This window comes from Perca fluviatilis, chromosome 15 (genome assembly GCF_010015445.1).
Source record: "Perca fluviatilis chromosome 15, GENO_Pfluv_1.0, whole genome shotgun sequence".
Lineage (NCBI taxonomy): Eukaryota > Metazoa > Chordata > Actinopteri > Perciformes > Percidae > Perca > Perca fluviatilis.
This window is the reverse complement of record NC_053126.1, coordinates 30,485,492-30,511,771: the sequence shown is the minus strand read 5'-3', so window position 1 is coordinate 30,511,771 and position 26,280 is coordinate 30,485,492. Positions and strand designations below refer to the sequence as shown.

The 26,280-nt window shown below is 40.7% G+C and overlaps 1 protein-coding gene across 2 annotated transcripts in view; it reads right to left on the bottom strand.

Annotated features, from left to right (window-relative positions):
* LOC120573894 (all-trans-retinol 13,14-reductase-like) overlaps positions 1-23,532 on the bottom strand; it is a 31,808-nt gene extending 8,276 nt beyond the window's left edge. Inside the window, exons 1-6 of one of the 2 annotated variants that reach the window (XM_039823799.1) lie at positions 23,433-23,532; positions 10,371-10,500; positions 4,920-5,115; positions 2,553-2,735; positions 1,258-1,396; positions 856-958 (exon numbers count right to left, since the gene is read on the bottom strand). In XM_039823799.1, the coding sequence (XP_039679733.1) occupies positions 856-958; positions 1,258-1,396; positions 2,553-2,735; positions 4,920-5,082 (588 nt within the window). In that variant the 5' untranslated portion in view covers positions 5,083-5,115; positions 10,371-10,500; positions 23,433-23,532. Of the gene's footprint in view, positions 1-855; positions 959-1,257; positions 1,397-2,552; positions 2,736-4,919; positions 5,262-10,370; positions 10,501-23,432 lie in introns of those variants that run through there. The other variant, XM_039823798.1, reaches the window with a different exon arrangement.
* Positions 23,533-26,280: the final 2,748 nt, after the last annotated feature.

Sequence of the window (26,280 nt, the reverse complement as noted above, 5' to 3'; positions counted from 1 at the left end):
TTACTGAAGTTCCCTAAATTAGTAGTTCTCAAACTTTTGACAATAAAGTAATGTACAATAATGTAGCCCCATAGATTTTTTTTCCATCCAAGTACCCCCTGACCAGCAGAAAAAAGGCACAACACAGCGCTGCGCCATATGTATCTGATTTACTTAACAATATTGTAACTGAAAAACACTTAAATGCTACATTTCAAATTTTTAGAATCACTAAATGAATATATCATATAGTGTATAAACATGTACCCCCTGCAGTACCCCAAATTACCCCTAGAGGTATGCATTTGAGAATCACTGCCCTAAATGACAAACCTCTTCACCAGAATTACTTCAGCTACAAAATCTGATTATCCGATAAGGGACAACAAATGTTTATTATACAAGTTTGCAAAACCTGTCATATTGCTAACCATTTCATCTATTTCAAGCTACGATTTGCTCTTTTTAGCTGCTTGATGGGATTATACTAGGTGAATAGTCAAGCCCATTCACACACAGAACATTAACATTGCCAGGCGGTAGCCATGTCTGAAAGCACTTTAAGGGGAAAACAACTTCTAAATTCACTAAAAAAGTTAAAAATGTGTATATGTACATGGTCCTGTAGAGTTAAACAAAGAGAAAGATGGGTGCTAAAAGTTGTCTTCCCATTAAAATGCAAAAGAGTGGTAGCATAAAAAGACAGAAAAGTAGCAGACTCAACCCGGAGCCTTGTGGCACACCAAATGTTCTTTGTGTCAAAGAAAGGTTTGCCAACGAATAATCTTGTTTACACAAACTCTGCCTACTTTCTCCTTTCATCCCTTCTTGATTTTCTCATCCATCATTCCATCATGATCGCCATTACAACCCTACCTTCATCAATCTCATGAACTCATCAATGGCCCCCTCCTCTCCTGGGAACTGTTGCTTCAGGCTATCTGCCATCTCAGTCTTCCCGGCATGGATATGGTACTCCCTGAGAAAGACATAAAAAGTTAGGTAGGGCGGGCCAGAGATGGCTGGAAATGTTTTGATTAGTTCGAAGCAGGGTAGGATTCATAGCCCCGTGTAGATACTCTCAAAAGTCTGGAAATATAAAAGAAACATGGAGGACATAAAAGCCTTAAAAAGTATTAGTAAGAAATATAATTCATGTCATGGGCAGATTTTGTTTGTTGTAGTTGATTACTCCTGGTGAAGAGAGCAAATTAAGACCCCCATTGAAAGAAACATAATTTAACTATTCAAGAATCATGTCATTATGCAGCAGCCTACCTGCGCTGGTCAGGCTGACCTAGGATCAGTGTGTCAAAGTGCTGCTCCAGCTGTGTGAACTGCAACTGTCCCTCTGTAATCTGATCCAGAGCAACCCTCAGCAGACTGTTCTCGTGAAGCTGGCCCAGGTAATGGATACCTGGCGGTGGCAGTGGTGGGGTTCAATCCACTTCATTTATACAAGGCTTTAGAATAGATAGTTTTCTTACACAGTCTTCATTCAGTCATTGCAAAATTAATCGAATATTTAAAGTGAAGCTAAATCAGTCCTTTAGTATTGAGATAATCACAGTATAGTTTCTGCTTTTAACGTCTAAAGTAATTTTACAGTATTTAAGTAATATTAAATACTTTGTTGTCCATTTTTACTAACATCCCTATATCATTTTAGCAGAAATAGAAGAATTTTAGAAATAGAAGAAAAAAAATTTTAGACCAAAGAAAAAAGCACAGCTGCATAACATAAATAGTGCTGCACTTGGATATAATGCAATGTTGTTAGTAGTCATGTATGCAAAATTGCATAAATAATTTGCTTACTAAACAATGCATCTTTGACATTTCTCTAACATGTGTAATATCATCATCTTGTGTTCATTTGTGTAGACAAATTATGTACTTTAAGAGCACAAATTCGTAATTTGTCTGATAGGTTATCTGATATGTATGTATTAGTGTAGATCAATGAATTGTATACATAATCCACACCCAATCAACTCATAGCTGTGCTCATGTTTCAACAAACGCAGCTGTGTGTTGCTGTTGCAGGCCAGTGGGATTTGGTTCAGACAGGAACAGGGCGGCTCTGTTTGACAGCATTAGTTTTGGCATTACAAATAGATGAAAGAACATGAAATCATAGGACATGATTATAGCGGGAGCCCATTTGTGGCATGATCTTTGTATTAACAATGGTGCTGTGGTCCATTATGCTCGGCTATAACTCACCACAATGATGTATGTGTTCAAGTCCAGTTTCTCTTATATAGGCTAAATGCAAATGTATTAGAATGACTGGATTGTTCACCATACCATTTACTTTATGCAAGTTAATCAGCAATCAATTTATTTAGCTGTATTCTTTTCCAATACAGAGCTACAGGGGCAGAGAAAAAACTGTATGTGCTGGGGTGTGTGTGTGTGTGTGTGTGTGTGTGTGTGTGTGTGTGTGTGTGTGTTTGTGTGTGGCGAGAATTTATCACAGTGCTGTAGTGTATTGATGTAAAACATCTCTTTCTTAGAAGGTCATTTCTCTCTGTTTCTCTCTCCATATACAAAGTACTTGACAGTCTTACCCACGTCAAACTCAAATCCCTTATTCTGAAAGGTGTGTGTGCAGCCTCCAGCCTGATCATGTTGCTCCAGAACTACAACCCTCTTCCCGGCTTTAGACAAAAGCGCTGCTGCTGTCAAACCTCCGATCCCGCTGCCTATCACCACCGCATCCAGAGCAGGGGGGACACGGTCCGCAAGAAACCCTGCAGGGGGAGCACAGATTGTATTTTAAAAATCAGCCAGGTGGAAAGGTTGTTAAGCGGGTCCTGAAAACTTTATTGACATCTTGAACATTGAGGTTTTGCATCACAACTTTCATAGACTGCATCTGCAGTAAAATGTATCCAGTAGATAATTTGTGGATACAAATGAGTCCAGGTCATAACAGCCTGTAAATCTGTAGGGCACAGACATGTAGAAGGCCCCGCTCCTACTCAGCAGCACGACTTTCCCCAGAAACACAATTTTTTACCAACTTCTGAACTAAAGTCTTTTTCTGTCCAGCTGTGTTATGGGAAAACTCAGGATCACCAAAGTAATTTCAATTCATCCTCTTTGATGACATGAATGTCTGAACTTAATATCACAAACAATCCACTCAATAGTTGTTGACTTATAGTGCTAGAGGAAATGTCAGGGGATTGCCAAAGTCATTTGAACACATCATCTGGGGACCATGAATGTTTTGTGCCAATCCATCTGCTTAGATTTCAAGTTATTTAACTGAATAAGTGAAAACGTTGAGAGGAAAAGGAAGAGCAAGGTCCTCGGAATGGTTCCTCTGAGGACCATAAATATCTCAAACAGAATTTATGTATTTAATAGTCCAGTCTGTACCACATGAGAGTTGAACGAAAAATGATTCAACTTTCATGTGGTACACATAGCTGTAGAGCTGTTTTAGTCGGGACGAAAGTGATGCCAACATCCCTGAAAGCACTGAGAGATCAACTGAATCTTGATTTTCATATTTGATCTCTCTCCAAACTTCTCTGCTCCCTTCTTCCCAACACTTCAAAGGATCTCTCTCACCGGCTGTGCCAACAATATACTTGCATGTTGTGTGTAATTGGGAAAATGGTTGTCGAACTTCCAGTGATTATTTTGTCTTAATTATTGGGAGGTTAAAGGATAAAGCGTGATTTTTGGTTCTGCGTAGGCTCTACGCAGTGCTTTTTCCGTATCCTACGTAAGTGGCCTGAAGTTTATACTTGAGCGTTGGTGTGTGCGTCGATGTCTTTGAGAGAATAGCAGGGCTGGCATGAGTGTGTGCATGGGCAGTGTGTGGTAGAGCGAGTGAGAGAGTGACGGGGATTAGCTTCGGAGTGAGTAGCGACTCTAGAGTCATAGTGAGAGAAATAAAGTGTCTCCCCTGTGCTTTTCTGACCACGGTGGGAAATCTGTAGCAGGAAAAGTTATGGTGCGTTCTTTTTGTCCACCGAAGTCTTTTTACGAGTTGTTTTCCGGAGTTACGACCCGGAAGTTGCAAAAAGAACGCCCCCGAGGTCGTATTTACGACTCGTCAAGTCGTCTGAACTCAGAGGACCCCGAGCTCACTTTCAAAGATGGCTACGTCGTGCATCACCGGTAGTAAACATTGTGGTTTTCTACAATTTTAAGCACTTTTGTCTTTGTTGTAACCAAATGAAGATGTCCTACACATAGCCGCGTATACTGCTACTTATAGGCATATCGCTCCGCACAGTCTTATTAGAAGTTAAATACCGCCCAAATTAGTTATTTTGTAGCTTGTTGCGCTGAAATTGGCTAGAGACGCCGGTTGCTATATGACAACAATGGCTTTAAGCCGAGTCTTGAGCAGAAAGCAGAGCAGTAGCCTAACGTTAATGTTAATCAAAACATAATTTTCATGTATCAAACTGTGAAATATATGTGTGTAATATGTCAATAACTGGGTGAATAGAATCCTAAATGTTACTAAAAATGTTACAAAAATCCATCTTTTCTCCGACTCGTAGTATTGTGTGACAAAAAGAATGCAACAACCCGCGGTTATTCGTTTTTCGACACGGATGTGACGTCACGCTCGAGCTACTAGTCGCGATTACAAGACAAAAAGAACGCAACATTAACCCTCTCCTTGATATCATGTTGTTTATGGAGATGGAGAACCAGGAAATGAGGAGGGGGGGGGAATGCAACGCTACCAAGCCACGTGTGCGTCGCTGCGGCGTGTAGTTACAGTTTCGAGAGGTGCACGTCAGGCTATGGCGTAGGGTCTGTGTCTCCACGTACGTACATACGTAGCCACGGTGTAGATTTAACACAGAGGCATAAATCGCGCTTAATACAAAGCTCTGGTTGTCAGGACAGTACAGTGTCTGCCAATGATCAAGATTCAAGACTCAAGAAAGAAGCTTTTTTACCTCTCTTCAGCCTGTGGTCCCTCTGCTTGCTGTCGGTGACCAAGGGTCCTGGAGGCCTCACGCACTTCTCGCTGAACACCTTGTAGCGTTTCCCGGTGGTCAGGAAGAAGATGGCGACCGCCACCAGCACACAGCTCAAAAAACCAAGCAGCAACCACCACATAGCAGAGGAGAGCTGGGGGCCCACTGTACAGACCTGAGCAGGATGGAGAAGAGGGGGAACAAGGAAAGCAGCAAACTAAAGAAAATACTGATGTAGAGAATAATCCAAAAAGAGAGAGAGAGATGAGGTAGCAGTGAAGGATGGAGAGAAAAGTTTGGAAAAGAAGGCTTTCCACTCAAAAAGAGCACTAAACTGCAGGGGAGGAGCTGGTTAAAGTGAGGGGTGGAGGCTGGGCATGATTAGGGTAAACAAAATCAGCCCACAGCCCACCACCCACCAGACACCACTCGTGCTTGCACTCTCCTTCGAAACATTTACATACCAGCCCCTAATACTGCCACCTAGCTGAGTAATTAAGATAATTAAGGTTATTAAAATATCGTAGTATGATAGTGTTCTCACAGAGTCAAAAAAGGCTGACTGGCTCTTCATAGCAAGATGGCTAAAGGTTGAGCATGGGTGTCACCAAGATCCCTTGAATAGGCATGTTAAACAACAGGGCTGGGACAATATGCTTTTGTCTTGATTGGATTGTTTCACGATACATGGGTGCCGATTTAATTTATATTGCGATTTCCATTTACTGCCATTCTAGAAGTACTGCGATTTCCATAGTATTGAGTATTGCGATTTTTTTTCCCTTCAAAACAAAAGTTGAATAATACAATTACTATACTTCTAGAGACAATATATCATGAGACATTTCCAAAAAAGTAATTGTTTTCTAAAAAGAATGCACACCACTGTCACAAACCAGTCAGTCAGTCTGACACTTACAGTATATTTCTTAAGAAGAACATAACATGGATTTTCTGCATTTTCTGGTTTTGATGGAAACGGATATGATTTGGCGTCTGCGGTGCAGCATAAACCGAAAATATAGGTAAAACATTAATTTAAAAAAAGAAAAAGTATTGATTATGGGGATAAGAATCAATTTTAAAAACCCTTAACCCCACGATAGATAAGTGAATCAATTTTTTCCCCCACCGCTAGGTGCTAGTAAACAAGTAATAAGTTTGTAAGTTAAGCTAAACCTGCATTTTGTGCACAGTATGCAACTTGTGTTAAGTGGAATGTAAATAAGAAAAGCTATAGTATTATGTTTTCAAGTGCCTTAGCTTGCTAACACATAACTAACATAAGCCTACGAACAGCGAGCTGCTGAATAATCCTGTGACGTGCTTAAATGTAATGTTTTTAGCTAGCTACAGGCACTTTAATGGTGTTTCAGAGGACAGGCTTGCTTTTAGCAGAGCTAAACTGGGGTTAAAAAAAAAAATCTGCCCTGGACTTTTGAGACCCAGACCAGCCCTTGTACCCGCCTTTAACCCATATACATACCAGCCCCTAATAATGCCCCTTAGCTGAGTGGTAATTAAGGTAGTATGCTAGTGTACTCTCAGAGAAAAAAGGCTGTCCGGCTCTTGATGGCTGTCATCAAGATGCCTTGTATTGTGAACTAGTTACACATCTGTAAGTGAAGCTAAAGCTGCATTTTGTACACAGTATGCAACATTTGTCATTGTGGAATGTGGATAAATCAGAAAGCTTTATGTTTACAGGTGCCTTAGCTTGCTAACACATAACTAACATTAGTTTACTAACAGCGTGCTGCTGAATAATCCTTTGACGTGCTTAAATCTCTGTTTTTAGCTAGCTACAGGCACTTTGTTGGTGTTTCAGAGGACACGCTAGCTGTTAGCAGAGCTAGACCAGGGTAAAAAAATAAATACAAATCAGACACCGCCCGCCCTTTCACTCGCCTTCGACACATAGGTGTCATCAAGATGTCTGGTATTATAAACAAGTTACAAGTCTGTAAATTAAGCTAAAGCTTGTGTTTGCAAGTGCCTTAGCTTGCTAGCGCATAACTAACATAAGCTTGCTAACAGCGAGCTGCTGAATAATCCTTGGACTTGCTAATGTTTTTAGCTAGCTACAGGCACTTTGATGGCGTTTCAGCCTGCACACATAACATAAGGTGTAGTTAGGGGTGCCATGTCATTTCTCCGACACTCCATTGTTCCGACCTCACAATAAAAAAATTCCCTTTGGTCCTACAGCCCACTAGTGCGGCGACCACCAGCGATATTAAGAATCCCACTATGGCCACGCCAAGACCTGCCCTTCAATAGCATTTATTGGCCAGGCGTCCATGCTTACGCAAGGTAACGTAACCCCATTTGTAAAGGTCCTATCCCCTGAACAATCGGCTATCCCAACCTTAACCACTCAAGGTCAAATGCCAACCAATCGAGCTGCTTCGTAGGACGGGTCTTGGTGTGGCCATAGTGGGAATCTTAATTTTGCCACCAGCAGGACATCGGACTAGTGGGCTGTAGGACCAAAGGGAATTTTTGGGGTTATTGAGAGGTCGGAACAATGAAGCGTCAGAGAAATGGGCAGGCCCCGTAGTTAGATCAGGATCCCACTGTCTTCCCATTCTTCCACTGTGGAGGACTTGTAACACATGACATTTTGGAAATTCTGATTCTACAAAGAGCAGAGCAGATACATTTTCCACGCCATGACATGAGACTGGCAGAGAAGAGAGAGCTGCTTGTTCATCACCTCTACAGACTCCCCTCTGACTCATGTATAGCACCCAGCACCAATTTTTTGCTCCTTCCAAATTGCCTTAGGATACCATTTCTAGAAATCGCACTGTATAGCTGAAATCATAGCAATTTCCAATGCATGATTGTGAACAAAGATGCTTTCAAAGCTGATATGCTGTGGATGGGATATGTTTGGCCCACTTGGCTTTCTGGGTAATTTGGCTAAGGTTTGTGCAGTGTGCATGGCCTAGTCATGCTGTGCTAAAAAGGTCAGTCTGCAATAAAGAATAATAATTACCTATTAAAGAGTTATCGTAAGGAAGAGGATTAGGGCCACATGTGACTTTTTTTTTTGGAGTTCTGATGATGCCACCATTCTACAGGTGATACAGTTTCTCAGGGAAGATCTGCTCACAGGAATAGATGACAACGCCAAAACGCAGCCAAAAGACTTAAGACTAGAAATAAACTAGCTGAGAGATAAACTGAAATGTACTATCAACCAGGTTAGCAGCCGAAACCAGGCCTTGGAGGACCGGGTGGAGGGCCTGCACACAGCTGCTAGCACCCACCCGGACGCCAGTACAAACCTGGAGCCCGACGAATGAAGTTTTCCAAGTGCTATAGGAGAAATTATTCATGACATCGTACTAACCTAGATAGATGGAGTGTCCGCTGTCCAAGACCCGTTCCTGATGTCAGGCAGGGACCTGTACTCAATTTGTCAAAGCGGAACTTTCCGGTAGTTCAGTCAGACCTTCAGTCTGGGCCCAGGTGTCAATCAGCTGAACAGAATAATTTCTTCAGAAAAGACTACAGAGTCGATAGTGTGATCAAGCAGGTTTTTGCATGCAGAATGGAAAAAAAGGTCTAATATGAAGTTCTCTCCAGTTCATTCAAAGTGCCTTGCCCTATATGCAGTATGGTTAAAAGGACAACAGTTGCTGACGTCATGACAAAAATAACATTCTGCTTAATAATCTTTGTAATGTCATCTCTAATGGCTTGTTTTCTCCAGTTTCTTCAGAGTGCCCCTACCTTATATACAGTATGGTCAACAGTTGCTGACTTCATGCAAGCATTAGGTTCTGCTACATCATCTTTTGTAATCTCATCTCTAATGGTTAACGGCATACAGTACCTGACACTGTCTTCAGACCAAAGGTCAAGGTAATGTAGCTAGACAATAGCGTTTTGAGCCTAAAACCCACAGGAGAAATGGCCCTGTGGTTTTTGGTCTCACTGTTGACTAGCAGCACTCTCATCTGACAACCTCAGACAGAAATAAATACATTCATTAACATCTAAAATGTTCATTTGCCACACCTCAACCCACCTACCCAGGTAGGCTTTATCTCTAGGTTACATAATATTAGTCAGAACAATCTTTAGCCCTTCTCTTAAAAGTGCCTGGGAAGAAGATGGAATTAACATGGCGGCGGTGAATGAAGGTAAATACGGTGCAAAAATCAAGTGTTTGTAGACTTTATGTAAGCACTTGTAGAAAACAATCTGAACTTCTATGTTGATATTTGCACTCAGAAAATGTCACACACTTGTGTTCTGAATGTGAAGTCACAGGAAATATATTCACACAAATGGGGGATCTACTAGTTTCAAAAGGTTGAAGGAATCTGAGGGACACTCATGAAAAATCCTTTAATATATTCCTAACTTTTAAGGGGAGACACTGCAGGTGAATAGGAAAACCATTTTAACTAATAGATATCACCATAAAACTTCCCCAGTTGATTACTTACAAGTTTTCTGAAATTGTTATGTTCAAATTAGCAAATGAGGCATTATCTTGCTTAATACACGCTCATTTGGGTTCGATTCCAGAACAGAAAGAAAGCCAGGTTCAAAATTCTTGTTTTGTTTGTTGACATATTAGAGGCATATGTGTATAAAAAGGGAGTTTTAGATATCTCTTTTTATCACTCCGTAAACAAATAAAAAAGAAATCCATTTTTGCCATGTTTTTAGGAATAAAATGTCCCATAAATCAGGCTATGAATGACATATGAACAAAGCCCTCCGTAAAAATCTTAAGAATCGATATAGATAGGAATGGAAGTGCAATGTTTGGTGTATGGAAGTGCTACTGAAGTGGAGGTTTCTGGCTCAGAGTTTTATGAGAAAACAGCTGAATTGTAAAATATTGCAGAACACTACAGTGAAAATGGCAAAACATTTTAACTAACAGATAACATAAAAATATCATATTAATATCATATTATATTTCATATTAAAGTTTTTTCTGAAACGTTTATGTTTAAATATGCAAATGAGGCATTATCTAATGCTAACTTGGTGAATTTAGGAGTAATCTAAAGGCACAAATAGAGTGTAGTAAAATGAACACCTAAATGTGTATTTTGGATGTTTTTCCCCCAAGAAGACATGTTACGGAAGCAAAAAAAAGCCCAAAACTCAAAATTTAAAAATTATGTTTTGCGTGCAGTGTCTCCCTTGAAGTCACTAGGCTCGTTCATCAAAGGAAACACATTAAAAGTCTACCAATTTTTGCATCCCTCTGTCCAATTATTCTTAAAGGAGCATTAAGTGATGTCAATACAATACATTTTTTTGTCAAATACAGTGAATATCTCCTCAGAGTCATTTAGATTTCTATTTTCTGTGTTTGCCAAAAAATACATGAATGCATGAGCCACAAAACATTATTCCATCTGCTATAGCAGAAAATATTCATGACATCGTACTAACTTATCAAATAGATGGAGTGTCCGCTGTCCAAGACCCGTTCCTGACGTCAGGCAGGATTCTGTACTCAATTTGTCGAAGCGGAACTTTCCGGTAGTTCAGTCAGCCCTTCAGTCTGGGCCCAGGTGTCAATCTGCTGAACAGAATAATTTCTTCAGAAAAGACTACAGAGTCGATGGTGTGATCAAGCAGGTTTCTGCATGCAGAATGGAAAGAAAGGTCTAATATGAAGTTCTCTCCAGTTCATTCAAAGTGCCTTGCCCTATATGCAGTATGGTTAAAAGGACAACAGTTGCTGACGTCATGACAAGGACTAGGTTCTGCTACATAATCTTTTGTAATCTCATCTCTAATGGTTTACGACATTCAGTACCTGACTCCATCTTCAGACCAAAGGTCAAGGTAATGTAGCTAGACAATAGTGTTTTGAGCCTAAAATCCACAGGAGAAATGGCTCTGTGGTTTTTGGTCTCACTGTTGACTAGCAGCACTCTCATCTGACAACCTCAGACAGAAATAAATACATTCATTAACATCTAAAATGTTCATTTCCCACACCTCAACCCTTATCAGGTAGGCTTTATCTATAGGTTACATAATATTAGTCAGAACAATCTTTAGCCCTTTTCTTAACCATCTGAAAAGTGCCTGGGAAGAAGACGGAATTAACATGGCGGCCTGCAAGAATACACAAATCATCAATTTGTGTGAGACATATGCAGTACTCCAATTAAAAGTGTTCCATCGCATATCTCTGCAGACTCGCCCAGGCTGTACCCTGATGTCGATCCTACCTGCCAGAGGTGTGACGGAGTCCCCGCTATGTCATATGTATTCTTTTACTGTCAGTCAATTTCCTCATTTTGGGGCTCTATATTTGAAACTTTCTCACAGATGTACAGCCAAAACATACCCACAAACCCCATAACTGCTGTGTTTGGAGTAGGCTAGCTCCAGAGGGGGTGAATGAAGGTAAATACAGTGCAAAATGCAAGTGTTTGGTCTCACTGTTGACTGTCAGCACTATCATCTGACAAACTCAGACACAAATAAATACATTCATTAACATCTAAAATGTTAATTTCCCACACCTCGACCCACCTAACCAGGTAGGCTTTATCTCTAGGTTAAATAATATTAGTCAGAACAATCTTTAGCCCTTCTCTTAACCATCTGAAAAGTGCCTGGGAAGAAGACGGAATTTACAGTACACAAATCATCAATTTGTGTGAGACATATGCAGTACTCCAATTAAAAGTGTTCCATCGCATATCTCTGCAGGAGCAGACTCGCCTAGGCTGTACCCTGATGTTGATCCTACCTACCAGAGGTGTCACGGTAGCCTGGTCCTACCAGACCCTGGTACATGAGAGATTCGGCAGACTGTTGGCACTGAACAAATGGCTTTCAACTGCATGTACCAACAACTATTCTCTGCAGTTCATTGACAATTTTAACATTTTCTGCAGACATCTTTTTAAAGCAGATGGACTATTCCTTAACAAGCCAGGAGTAAAGCTGTTCACCTCTAGCCTACTTTACTTTCTGCGCCACACATCTGCTCCCTTGGCCAAGGACAAAAGACAAGATGAACCAAAACAAGAGGAAGACACAACAAAGTGCGGCAGTGAGCCACCACAGCCCCCACATGAGCAAAGATTTGGCCATGGGAGACCATAGAGCAGAGATGAGAAATCTCAACACCCCTTCTCACCCGTCCAACACTCCTCAAACCCCTTGGACAACCACGACAGCTTTGAGGACCTCTTTAAGGATACGTTGCTCTCCCCTCTTTCCCCCATCCCCATGTTGGAGTTCACTGACCAGATGAAGCAGCTGGTAAATGCTGGAACCAAGTATGCCCCCCTTCCTTCTCCCATCGTAAAACGCCAGGCACCTCTGCCCCCTCAAGGACGGCAGTTAACTCCTTCTCCCCAAACTGAAGGATACTTGTGTGCAAAAGGCAACAAGCATTAACTGATATGGGCCGGGTCCAGGCTGCATGCCTAGTAGCACTCATGACTCTTTCCAAGACAAGCCTGGGCCCTGCGTATTAGGTTCTTCCACAATTTATGTTGTGATAGGTAATAGAAAAAGAATGGCGAATAAGCACGTGACTGCAAACTTTGCAAATTTAACATCCATTCCTCGTCAGCCACAGTCTGTCCCAAAAAATGAAAACGCACTAACACTAGCCCAACTAAACGTTAGGTCTTTGGCGGGAAAGTCATTTTTAATCAATGATTTTATTATCAAGCACAATCTTGATTTTATGTTTTTAACTGAAACCTGGTTGGACCATAATAACAGTGCTGCTGTTCTCATTGAGTCAGCCCCCCCGACCTTTAGTTTTATGAGTGAGAATAGAGTGAATAAGAAAGGAGGTGGAGTCGCCATTTTGTTTAATGACTCATTCCAATGTACGCAATTATCTTACGGAAATTTTGCTTCTTTTGAATATGTGGCTCTTCAGCTAAGATCCTCCCCTCAAGCTCTACTTCTAAATATCTACAGGCCACCTAAATACTGTGCATCCTTCTTTGATGACTTTACTGAACTGCTGTCTATAATCTGTATTAACTTTGACCGTGTAATTATTGCTGGTGATTTTAACATTCATGTTGACAACCCCCAGGACCGAGGGACCAAAGAACTGTGTTGTGTTTTTGAGAGCTATGGACTGACTCAGCATGTGACACAGCCCACACACAATAAGGGGCACACTCTGGACTTGATTATCTCCAAGGTTCTGAACATTTCCAAGGTTGTGGTGACTGATGTTGCTCTCTCTGATCATTCCTGTGTTTTCTTTAACGGCACTATCTCTGTGCCCAAAAGTGTTCAAACAAAGTTAATCAGAAAACGGTATATCACTGAAAACACCAGTGAATCATTCATTCAGCTTTTCTCCTCTACACCCACGCTCACTGGGGCCTCAGTCACTGAGCTTGTAGATAATTTCAACTGTAAAATGACGAACGTTATTGATGCTATTGCTCCCACTAAGGTCAAAGCTGTCTCTGGTAAGAAAAGATCTCCATGGAGAAATTTTATAGTTGTGAGAACAGAAAAAAGACAGTGTCGAAAAGCTGAACGCAGTTGGCGAAAATCTAATCTCCAGGTCCATTATAACACTTATAAGGAGAGACTTCGCATTTATAATCTGGAACTAAGAAATGCAAGGCGGTCCTTTTTCTCTGACATTATTGCCGAAACAATAATAATTCATGTGCTTTGTTTGCTACTGTTGATAGATTAACTAACCCTCCAGTACCAGTAGCATCTGAACTGTTGTCTACCAAGGCTTGCAATGACTTTGCCTCCTTCTTCACAGACAAAATTCAGAAAATTAGACAAACAGTCAGTGCTTCCATATCAAGTACACGATATGTGTTGTCACAGTGTGCACGCAAAACAAATTCCAACATGACACAATTTCATACGATCAACCTTAAAAACCTGGAGGACATTATACAACATCTGAAAACCTCCTCCTGTTACCTTGATATACTACCAACGGGTGTTTTCAAAAATGTTTCGAATTGTTTGGCTTCTGATCTTCTACAGATTGTAAACACATCTCTGCTCTCAGGTACCCAGAGGCCCTGAAAACTGCAGTCATCAAGCCACTCCTAAAAAAGAACAATCTAGACACGACACTAATGAGCAACTATAGGCCAATATCAAACCTTCCATTTTTAAGTAAAATCATAGAAAAAGTGGTTTTTCAACAACTCAACCTTTTCTTATCGCTAAACAACAGTTTTGATGCCTTCCAGTCAGGTTTTCGACCACACCACAGCACTGAGACGGCTCTTGTTAAAGTCTTTAATGACATCCACTTAAACACAGATAGTGGCAAAATTTCAGTCTTAGTATTACTTGATCTCAGTGCTGCATTTGATACGGTAGACCATGACATATTGCTTGACCGATTGGAAAACTGGGTTGGTCTTTCTGGCTCAGTACTAAAGTGGTTTGAATCCTATTTAAAGAATAGGGACTACTTTGTGTCTATAGGTAATTATACATCTGAGCATACAAATATGTCGTGCGGAGTTCCCCAAGGCTCAGTTCTGGGGCCTCTTCTGTTCAACATCTACATGCTTCCACTGGCTCAGATTATGGAAAACAACAAAATAAGTTACCATAGTTATGCGGATGACACCCAAATTTACATAACCTTATCGCCAGGGAACTATAGCCCAATACAACAATTAAATATGTGCATTGAACAGATTAATGATTGGATGTGCCAGAACTTTCTTAAATTAAATGAAGAAAAAACGGAGGTGGTTGTTTTTGGAGCAAAAGAGGAACGATTGAAAGTCAGCGCTCAGCTTCAAACGACAATGTTGAAAACAATAGACAAAGCCAGAAATCTTGGTGTAGTCATGGACTCAGACCTGAATTTTAAAAGCCACATTAACATAATAAAAAAATCAGCCTATTATCACCTTAAAAATATATCAAGGGTTAAAGGACTTATGTCTCAGCAGGATCTGGAAAAACTTGTCCATGCTTTTATCTTCAGTAGACTTGACTACTGTAACGGTGTCTTTACAGGTCTCCCCAAAAAATCAATCAGACAGCTGCAGCTGATTCAGAACGCTGCTGCTCGAGTCCTCACTAAGACCAAGAAAGTGGATCACATCACTCCAGTACTGAAGTCTCTACACTGGCTTCCAGTGCCTCAAAGAATTGATTTCAAAATACTTTTACTGGTTTATAAATCACTAAACGGTTTAGGGCCAAAATACATTTCTGATCTGCTACTACATTATGACCCACCCAGACCTCTCAGGTCGTCTGGGACAGGTCTACTTGTTGTCCCCAGAGTCAGAACTAAACAGGGGGAAGCAGCGTTCAGTTTTTGTGCTCCACATATTTGGAACAAACTCCCAGAAACCTGCAGGTCCGCTCCAACTCTCAGTTCTTTTAAATCAAAGCTAAAGACCTATCTTTTTGATGTTGCTTTTCTTTAAATAATCTATTTTATTAACTTTAATTTCTTATACTGCACTGTAACTTTTATTCTTATACTGCACTATCAATTTTATTATTGTCTTTTAATGTTTTTAATTTGTTTATTAATGTTTTTAAATTGTTTTAAATTGTTTTCTTACTGCTCTTTAATGTTTTATGTAAAGCACTTTGAATTGCCCTGTTGCTGAAATGTGCTATACAAATAAAGCTGCCTTGCCTTGCCTTACATTTCATTTGTACAGAGAGTCTGGCCACTCTCCATTGACAGGTGTTAACTTCCTTGAAGGCGGGTACTCTGTTGAAGTTTATAACTATTGGATCTGCCCAGAGCCACTCTGGATCTGCCATAACCAATCGCTAACGTTTGGTCGTGACGTCGGCTTAGCATCGCTACCATTAGCCTTAGGCAACTCCTTCACCACTAATGGAGCGAGCTGGAAAATCAAACTTTTCCCGAACCCCGTGGGGAGGAGGGCTACAAATCATGGCCACCAACACAACTTGGCCAAGATTGTTATGCTCGGGCTTTAACTTCTGGATATTCAGCAGCGTTGTCACAAAGGACCGAATGGGGTCACTCGCGTCTTACTCCGCTGCCATTACGGAACGACAACACTAGCGCACGGCCTCAACGTCATCGTTGTCAGCCACACCCTCTGTTCGCTGATTGGACCGCCAAAAATTTGGCCGGAGAAAACCCAAGACTATACCGCAAACCCAGACGTAGTACTGAAGGAAAATGAAAATTGAGCAGAAGTACATAGGAGCCCCCGCTATGTCATATGCATTTTTCAATCGTCACTCAATTGCCTCATTTTGGTGCTCTAGATTTGAAACTTTCTCACAGATGTAAAGCCAAAACATACCCACAAACCCCATAACTGCTGCGTTTGGAGTAGGCTAGCTCCAGAGGGGGTGAATGAAGGTAAATACAGTGCAAAATGCAAGTGTTTGTAGACTTGATATAAGCACTTGTAGAATACAATGTGAGAGCTTGTAGAACACCAATCTGAACTTCTATGTTGATATTTGCACTCAGAAAATACCACACCCTTGTGTTCTGAATGTGAAGTCACAGGAAATGTATTCACACAAATGGGGGATCTACTAGTTTCAAAAGGTTGAAGGAATCTGAGGGACACTCATGAAAAATCCTTTAATATACAGTATTCCTAACTTTTAAGGGGAGACACTGCAGGTGAATAGGAAAACCATTTTAACTAATAGATATCACCATAAAACTTCCCCAGTTGATTACTTACATTAAGACAATATTGCCTTGTATTACAAGTTTTCTGAAATTGTTATCTTTAAATTAGCAAATGAGGCATTATCTTGCTTAATACACGCTCATTTGCGTCCGATTCCAGAAGAGAAAGAAAGCCAGGTTCAAAATTCTTGTTTTGTTTGTTGACATATTAGAGTCACAGGTGTTTACAAATGGAATTTTAGACATCTCTTTTTATCACTCCATAAACAAATATAAAATAAATCCATTTTTGCCATGTTTTTAGGAATAAAATGTCCCAAAATTCAGGCTATGAATGACATATGAACAAAGCCCTCTGTAAAAATCTTAAGAATCGATATAGATAGGAATGGAAGTGCAACGTTTGGTGTTTGGAAGTGCTACTGAAGTGGAGGTTTCTGGCTCAGAGTCTGAGAAAAACGTATTTTATGAGAAAACAGCTGGGGCCTCATTTATAAAACTGTGCGTAGATTCTATTCTGAAAGATTTCGTGCGCAAAGCAGTCAGAATTTTCGTACGCAAAAACAATATTCTGATTTATAACACCTTGCGGCGCACACCGGTACGCACTCTTCTCGTTATAAATACGGACGTGCGTTACCTTATGCGGTCGTGCACGAGCCTCACGTTTGTCCTAATAAGGTCCATGTCAATCAATCAATGAATATTTCAGCCTTGAAAGGAGCCCTTGATCACCAATCACGAAATGGAAAAATGGGGGAAAATACCCGATTCAGTGATTGTGAGATCGATGTGCTCCTAACAGAGGTAGAACATCGAAACTAAATCCTGTTTGGAAGCCTTAACCCTTGTGTGGTGTTCATATTGTTGTTACACAGCCTTAATACTTAACAGATTTAGCTCAATTACCAATGATATACACATCAATTATGGTTCATATTCGCCATTTACCCCTGTGAGATCACGTTTATGATCATATGATCATTTTCGTTTTTTGTGAGAAAGGAAATTCAATTATTAAAAAGGTAAAAAATAGAAAAAAGATTTTGGATCATTATTGGTGCAAAACAGGTGAAAGTGCTTGAAATGTGACAATTTGGTAACTTGTATGGTAACTGTGTGGGAATAGCAGGTGCAGAAAGACAACATTCCCACACACACATAGACACACACACACACACACACATAGACACACACACACACACACACACATCAAACAAACAACGCATTTCACGGGGAGAGGCAGGGGAGAGCAGCGAAGGAAAAGCGCATATCCTCCGCTGCACGGTGTGGGAGGATCCCCTGCCTCTCCCCGTTGCTGGCAGCCCCTCGCCGCGACGCCGCGACCGGCTCTGGGTCGGTTTAGCAAGAACGGGATTGTTGGGTTCAGGAAAACAAAACCTGGGTTAGGTTCGAAAAAGGGCCATAACCCCCCCCCTTCCACAAAAACGCTAGTACAAAACCTTGGGAGCATTACGCACGATCACACGTGTGGTCAAAAGTTTGCGGAAAACTGGGAACATTTTTACGCATGGAAATTCTTTATAAATCCAGACTATTGCGAGGAATGTTGCGACGACAAATTTCACCCTGCTTCCCCACTAACACAGAACGTTTAGGGAACGTTGGGGAACGTTAGTTTTTGGTTCTCTAAAGTACGGTGGCCGACAGGGGCAAACGCCCTGCAACTTCAGAAAACACATGCAAATAGACAAAACACAAGTAAATTAAGAAAACAACTTCATTAATTTGACAACACATGTGCAGCATTCAGCAAACGCGCTGCATATACACACAACACAACCAAATATACAAACGCGCTGCAATTAAAAAATGATGCAAAAAGAAAAGCAAACCCCGAAAAAAGAAGCGATGCAAAAAGAAAAACAACTTCATTAATTTGACAACACATGCGCATCATTCAGCAAACGTGATGCAAATACACAACACAACCAAATACATAAACGCGATGCGAATAAAAAACGATGCAAAAAGAAAAGCACACAAACCCCGAAAACAAATGCAAAAGAAAAACGCTGCATCCAAATTCCACAACGGAAGTTCTCCAGACAGGGAACAGCTAATCAGCTGGATTTTCGACCCCTTTTCTGCCTTTTTATTAGAGTCGGGTATGGCTGCATAGTAAAAAGAGAACTCCTGTCTCATGCCCTTATTAATAACATAATATAATATATTAGTAATATACAGTCTCTGCTCCCGTCTCAGCCGGGAGGCTGGTGCCGTGCTCGAGCTTCGACCTTTCAAAATAAAAGCTCGCGTTTGGTCGGCTCGTCTTCCTTTGGTGTTTTGGATGTTTTTGAACTAAACAGTACGGCAATCATGCTAATGAATACAATAACTTTTTCAGGGATGTATTACTTACAACACAATGGAGCAAGCAAAGCAGTTTTGTGTTTATTTGCAGGCGGGATTTATTCAGTTTGATAAACGGTAAATTGGCTGGTTTTTTAAACAGGGAGGGATTATAAATAGTCTGTTTTTTGTATTTCAATAGCGAATTGCTCCACAATATGAATACAGATTGGTCACTTATTTTGTTGTATAATCACAATATTACACATGATGAGGTCTACACTTCAGTGATGCGCTTTCGGACCTGGAAATTAAACCCTCTTATTTAATGTGGCTTAAACAAACGTCAACGTTAAACACTGATGCAGTTTTAAATGTTTTATTACCACGAGTTTACAGACACGTCTCTGCTGATTGAGTATCAGCTGTGACCCGAGCCGAGACACACACCCACCAAACGAGAGAAAACATATCTCAAACATAGACTTAATATTTACAGTCTGTGAGCTCACCGTTGCACACCGTTCTGAGATTGAACGTCTCTCTCTCTCTATCTCTCTCTTCTTTTTTTTTTTTTTTTACTATGCTCTCCCCCAGCAGCCCCCAAAAAACTGTTTAGTAAACCAGCCATTTACCGCGGGATTTATCAAACGGAATAGCCTAACCGGCCTGCGCATAAAGACAAAACTGCTTTGCTTGCTCCATTGTGTTGTAAGTAATACATCCCTGAAAAAGTTATGGTATTCATTAGCATGATTGCCGCACTGTTTAGTTCAAAACATCCAAAACACCAAAGGAAGACGAGCCGACCAAACGAGGTTTTATTTTGAAAAGTCCCTCCAGAGGTCTGGAGAACTTCCGTTGTGGAATTTGGATGCAGCGTTTTTCTTTGCATTTGTTTTGTGGTTTGTGGGCTTTTCTTTTGCATCGTTTTTATTCGCGCATCGTGTTATGTATTTGGTTGTGTTGTGTATTTGCATCGCGTTTGCTGAATGCCTGCGCATGTGTTGTCAAATTAATGAAGTTGTTTTTCTTTTGCATTGCTTCTTTTTCGGGGTTTGCTTTCCTTTTGCATCGTTTTTAATTGCAGCGCCGTTTGTATATTTGGTTGTGTTGTGTGTATATGCAGCGTTGCTTGTTGAATGCTGCACATGTGTTGTCAAATTAATGAAGTTGTTTTCTTAATGTTTTTGTGTTTTGTCTATTTGCATGTGTTTTCTGAAGTTGCAGGGCGTTTGCCCCCGTCGGCCACCGTATCAAAAGGTTAGTTCGAACCAAACCAAAACTAACGTTTAGGAACGTTCCCTCATGGTTATAACGTTCCTAAACGCGTAGGGGATCAACGGGAACGTTCTCCTGTGGTTGCACTGTATTTCCACACAACGTTCCCGTTTGGTTGTTTTTGGTTGTTTTTGGTTGTTCTGAGAGCGGTTTTGAAATGTTTATTTAAACCAGCTCCATTTACGTTTTTGAAGTAGCATATAAAGAGGTTTGCAGTCACTTGATTTAGATTCACTCAAAAATGTAATGGATAATCTTATAAAATCTAAAAAAAAAAAAAAAAAAAAAAAAAAAAAATATTTACTTTTAGGCTGAAATCAATTTTGCTAAAAACTGTACTTTTGTGCTTGATTTCGTTGTTTTAACTGTATTAGGTGAAAATACTTAAAACAAGAATCTATCGATTTTCACAACTAAGACAATTCACTTCTTACATTTCACTTCTAACAAGTGGCTCAATCACTAGGCTCGTTCGAGATGAGCCAGATCTGCGCAGAATCGATCACCGGCGATCGGCGCCCAATGCATGCCGGTTAGATTTGTGTCCGACTTGATCCCGACTTGCTCTGACGTCATGCACACGTGGGCAACGATAGGCTCGTTCGAGATGAACTGCGCCTCGCCTGTAAAGTAGACGAGAGCAGGCAGCAGCAGACTGGGGCGGTGACAAAAGTCCGCTCTCAAGTCGGACAGTTTTCCAGCTGACTCCAGCAGCCTTCAGGCTGAACAGGAAGTGACACAAACACTGTGGTCCGTTCGGGTCCGATTCCGATTTAATAAAATGTTATCAGACACATATATCAGCTCCTACACAGTCTCTAGTTGTTTTTATTATGACAGAGTAGCTGTCAAAATTCTCTACATGCGATCTGTTGCTGATTTTAATTACCAACAGACTGTAGATGATGTGTAATCTGAACAGACTTAGTCTCTCTGACTTCTAAACACAACTATCAGCCACACAACAGGTGTTCTGTACAGAATAAGCCTTTAAATCAGACAAATAGCAGTTAAAATCCCTCCGATTCAAAACCAATAAAAAGTTTATATAAAACGTCATCATGTTGAGTCGATTCTGAACCAATCAGCTGTTTGATCAGCTGAGAGACCGGCGTTTCCCAGCATGCCCTGGTCCGCCTCGTCCGTCGCTGGCTCTTGCAGTTGGTGAAAAGCAACTGCGCTACCTGCGTCTCAGAACTGCGGCCGCCTTGGTCTCGTGAGATTATCGTTGCCCACGTGTGCATGACGTCAGAGCAAGTCGGGATCAAGTCGGACACAAATCTAACCGGCATGCATTGGGCGCCGATCGCCGGTGATCGATTCTGCGCAGATCTGGCTGACCGGAGGTACTGCCATCCGTCGCATGCTACGGCGAGTCGCAACCAATGATGTTCTAAAACTGTATATCCTGCGGGGCAGAAAGGGAAAGAAGGCCTTCCAGGACCTGACTATCTGCAGGGTTATAACAGGCAGGTGTTATTTTATTGTTCACATCAGTATTATAAGACTAATAAGAGGTTTTAATTTGACTTGTAACGTTGCTTCATTTTGACTTCTACTCTAGCGGTCTCCCAGAAAAACTTCCCCGCGCTGACTGCAGCAGACGCGGAGGACTTGATTGGAAGTTTGCCCCACACAGACGGTAAATTGAAATTCTTCTGTGATGTTAATAATAATCATAATAATCAAAAACTATCAATATTTGTGATCAGAATAAAAACAGGGTTGTTAGTCAGGCAATTTGTCTTGCTTTTGTTAATGTGTTTATTCTTAGTATGACGTATCAAACTTTTGTTTCTTTCTTTTTAGGTCAGCTGAGAAGGACTGAGCCTTCAAAACCATGGAGCTCTATTTTTTTTTTATTTATTTTTTTTTGCGGAAGCAAGAGCTGTTGGCCATCTTCTACACTGCTGCCATCCTCCTGCCTCCCCCCCAGTCTGAACAGGAAGTCACAGAAACAATCACATCCTGTTAGGTCTGATTCCGATTTAATACAATGATACCAGACACATCTCAACATTTTGATATGAAACACACAGGGTTCAGTTATATGCAAATACCCTTAAAAAGTGAATTTAAAAATAGAGAGACTTTGTAGACTTCAAATGGTTAACAAATTCCCCTGTATCAGTCTGACTAAATAAAGCATTAAAGGTCCCATGACATGGTGCTCTTTGGATGCTTTTATATAGACCTTAGTGGTCCCCTAATACTGTATCTGAAGTCTCTTTTATATAGACCTTAGTGGTCCCCTAATACTGTATCTGAAGTCTCTTTTATATAGACCTTAGTGGTCCCCTAATACTGTATCTGAAGTCTTTTATATAGACCTTAGTGGTCCCCTAATACTGTATCTGAAGTCTCTTTTATATAGACCTTAGTGGTCCCCTAATACTGTATCTGAAGTCTCTTTTATATAGACCTTAGTGGTCCCCTAATACTGTATCTGAAGTCTCTTTCCTGAAATTCAGCCTTGGTGCTGAATTACAGCCACTAGAGCCAGTCCCACAATGAGCTTTCCTTAGGATGTGCCATTTCTGTGTCTGTAGCTTTAAATGCTATTGAGGAGGAGAGGGGCGGGGCAAAGGTGGAGGGTGGGGGTGTGGTCTTGACCAACTGCCACTTTGCTCGTTTGAAAGCCATGATGTCTCTCTCTCTCTCATGGGTGGGTCAAATTCTCTGGGCGGGCAAAGCAGAGAAAAGGGAGGTAACCTTGCTCCTTATGACCTCATAAGGAGAAGATTCCTGATTGGCCCATCTGAGCTTTCATTTTCTCAAAGGCAGAGCAGGATACCCAGGGCTCGGTTTACACCTATCATCATTTCTAGCCACTGGGGGACCATAGGCAGGCTGGGGGAACTCATATTAATGTTAAAAAACCTCATAAAGTGACATTTTCATGCCATGGGACCTTTAATACACCCTCCCTCCTGTCCCCTCTCCCCTTATTGGTATTATTTTAGTTTTAGTTTAGTATTTTTTTTTAAGATAATTTTTTGGGGCTTTTCCCTTTATTTTGAAAGTGGATAGACATGAAACCCTCTTTCATGTCTCCCCCAGAGAAATAGGGAATGACACGCAGCAAAGGGCAGCAGGTCTGATTATTATTTTTGTGCCGTTATTATTATTGATATTATTGTTGTATATATTACTTTGTTTATATGTCTTTGTATCTCTGCGTACTCATTCGCCTTGAGCTGTCTGTCCAGTTTACTTGGAAAATCAAATAAAAACAGCTGTGGAGCAAAAGGGTTGGCTTGACTCTCGGCACTGACCTTGTTAGAGACACAACTTCACTAGACATCAAGCTCCCAACGAGAAGCAACACGTCTTTGAACTAAAGCCACAGGCTCTGACAACCTATCGAAAAGGGGAAACAAATCTCAGAACCACCTGAGCCAAGTATCCTCAAAAATTCTCCACTTCCTGGGTGCTAATGAGGGAAGTGGAAACAGCAGGTGGATAAGGAGGTCAGGTGACTGCAGCAGGTTGGGAAGTCTAAGGGCATCTGGTGGACAGAAAGAGAATGGCAATGTACGGGTTTGGGGAATTGGGAATGTGGCTTGAGTGTATGGAATGCCATTTTATTCAATATTGAACAACTAAACAAGTATGCCTATGAAGTACATCCAGAAAAAAGAAGTGAGAAGAACTGGTACAGCGTACCTGGTACATCAACAGATAGGAGTAGCCCACAAAATTAATGGTTTGCGTGGCCTGAAATTCCCGGCCTGAATTATTGTTTCAGTCCGCCCAATGTGAGGTCTGGAGGTTTGACTGCCAACCAGTGGTGGAATGTAACTAAGTACATTTACTCAAGTACTGTACTTAAGTAAAAATGTTGAGGTACTCGTACTTTTTATTTTATTGTTTTTATTTATTTTTTGAGGTACTTGTACTTTACTGGAGTCTTTTCTTTTCATGCCACTTTCTACTTCTACTCCGCTACAATTCAGAGAGAAATATTGTACTTTTTACTCCGCTACATTCTTCTGACAGTTTCAGTTACTAGTTACTCTAGAAATTACGATTTTTGTACAAAAAACACATAGTAGTTTATAAAATATTATGTTTTATTATAGATAAAACTACCCAACAATATAACGGCCTACAAGTGCAGCTGAAATGATTAGACCATTAAACACTTAGTTGATTTTTTTGGATTGTTTCCAGTTCCCGAGGATTTTTCTGCAGAGTACTTTTACTTTTAATACTTTTAAGTAAATTTTCCTGATGATACTTGCATACTTTTACTTAAGCAAACACTTTCAATGGAGGAATTTTACTTGTAACAGAGTATTTTTACAGTGTTGTATTTGTACTTTTACTTGAAAGTGCAGTAAGTGATTCTGCCCAAAGATTGTTATTTGAACTCAACTGCCAAACAAATACTACTCCCCCCCCCCCTTTCAGAAGCTCCGCCCCCCCAGATTCACAGACAGATAACTACTGGCTGGCACATTCAAATGCCGCCTCCCTCCCCTCCCGCCCCTACCATCAACTGACGCTGCCTGTTGCTGATTGGCTGGAATAGTGTTTTGTGGCTGGTGCACTCCTTTCTGTTCTGTGTATTAACACCAGATGTTTATTCCAGCGCACACAGAAAATATAGAGCTATGTGACCGTGAGGAGAAATTCTCACAATTTGACAAAAAGTGTATTAGATTAACATCACTTACTATACCTTTTTAAAAGGTGCAGTAGGTATAACTTATAAAACTAACTTTCTGTCATATTTGCTGAAACTGATGTTCCAGTAGAACTACATGAAGCAGGTCATGAAAAAAAAATCTGTAGTGTGATTTGCAAAAGTTGCTCATGCACACACATTCATTCTCCCTTGTGGGGGGAGAGCTTAGGAGACCGTTTGGGGCTTTAGCAGAAAGGGGGGGGAGGGACTTGGATCCTGGATCTTCCCAATCCTACCTACAGCACCTCTAAGTAAAGGATCTGAATGCTTTTCCACCTTTGTTCTGCCAGTCGGGCCATCTTGTTGTTTTGTAACGTGTATAATAACTTCTTATATTGCATAGTGTCTGAAAATGAGAAAAGAAAGACACAATTGCGAATCAATCAGAATCAATTATTTATTCAGTATAGACAGAAGCATGAACAATCATCAGTCCGACAACAAAATGACAAGGTTCAAGCTCGATTCACTGTCCGTTTTTAGAGCCGTGTGTGTAAGGATTTTATTTGAAATGCAGAATATTGAACTTAAAGGAGCACTCCACTGATTTACACATCAACATCATGGGGAGTATTACTTGGCCTGTCAAATGTGTGTGTAGTTTTTGATCTGAGAGAAATTTCTAAAACCTAAAAAAAATAGCTTGACCCATAATAAAAGTCAGGATATCTCCGCTTCTGCTGCTTCAATTTTGACCATTCCTTTTTTTAATCTGGCTCTTATGAGTTCCCCAACTTCATGGAATCGCAAAACTAAAATCACTGGAGCATCCCTTTAAGGTCCCTTTTTTAATCTTGAATACTCTTAATATGTAGAATTTTGGAATGAACCCCTTCAAAAGTACATTTGGCACATATACAGTACAGTCTACACGTGCACAGTAAACCTATACTTTAAGCCACTTCATATTTCATTTATTCAAACAGATAATTGTCAGCGAGCCATGTTTTTAAGAAAATGAATAAAAATTGGTAAACCCAAATGACTTACGGCTGTACTTAAATGTGTACATTCAATGAAGATCTATCATTCAATCTATAGTGCGTAGTTTCTGTCGCATTCTAAGTAATGGCAACCACACTGTCGGCGCATCCACATGATGCAAGCCGCCGGTGATCACGCCGAATTGCCGGACTACACCATTTTGTAAACACAGCCATACTGAGAAATACAGAGCAACTCGTTTGGCAATGGCTTGAATGTAACGGACGTTCATTAATATAAAATAGTCGCGCACTATAGCTTTAAGTAAAGATACCATAACAAAAATGGTTTTATTGCGTTCGTGAGATTTCATAGAAAAAGGACAGTGAGGTTTTGGAACGTCTTTGAGAGAGCAACAAACAAATGTGTTTCTTGACACCAAACACTCCAAAGATCCAAATATAGCTGCCAGACAAATATCTGCTATTTTTCAAGCCACTTTTAAAAAC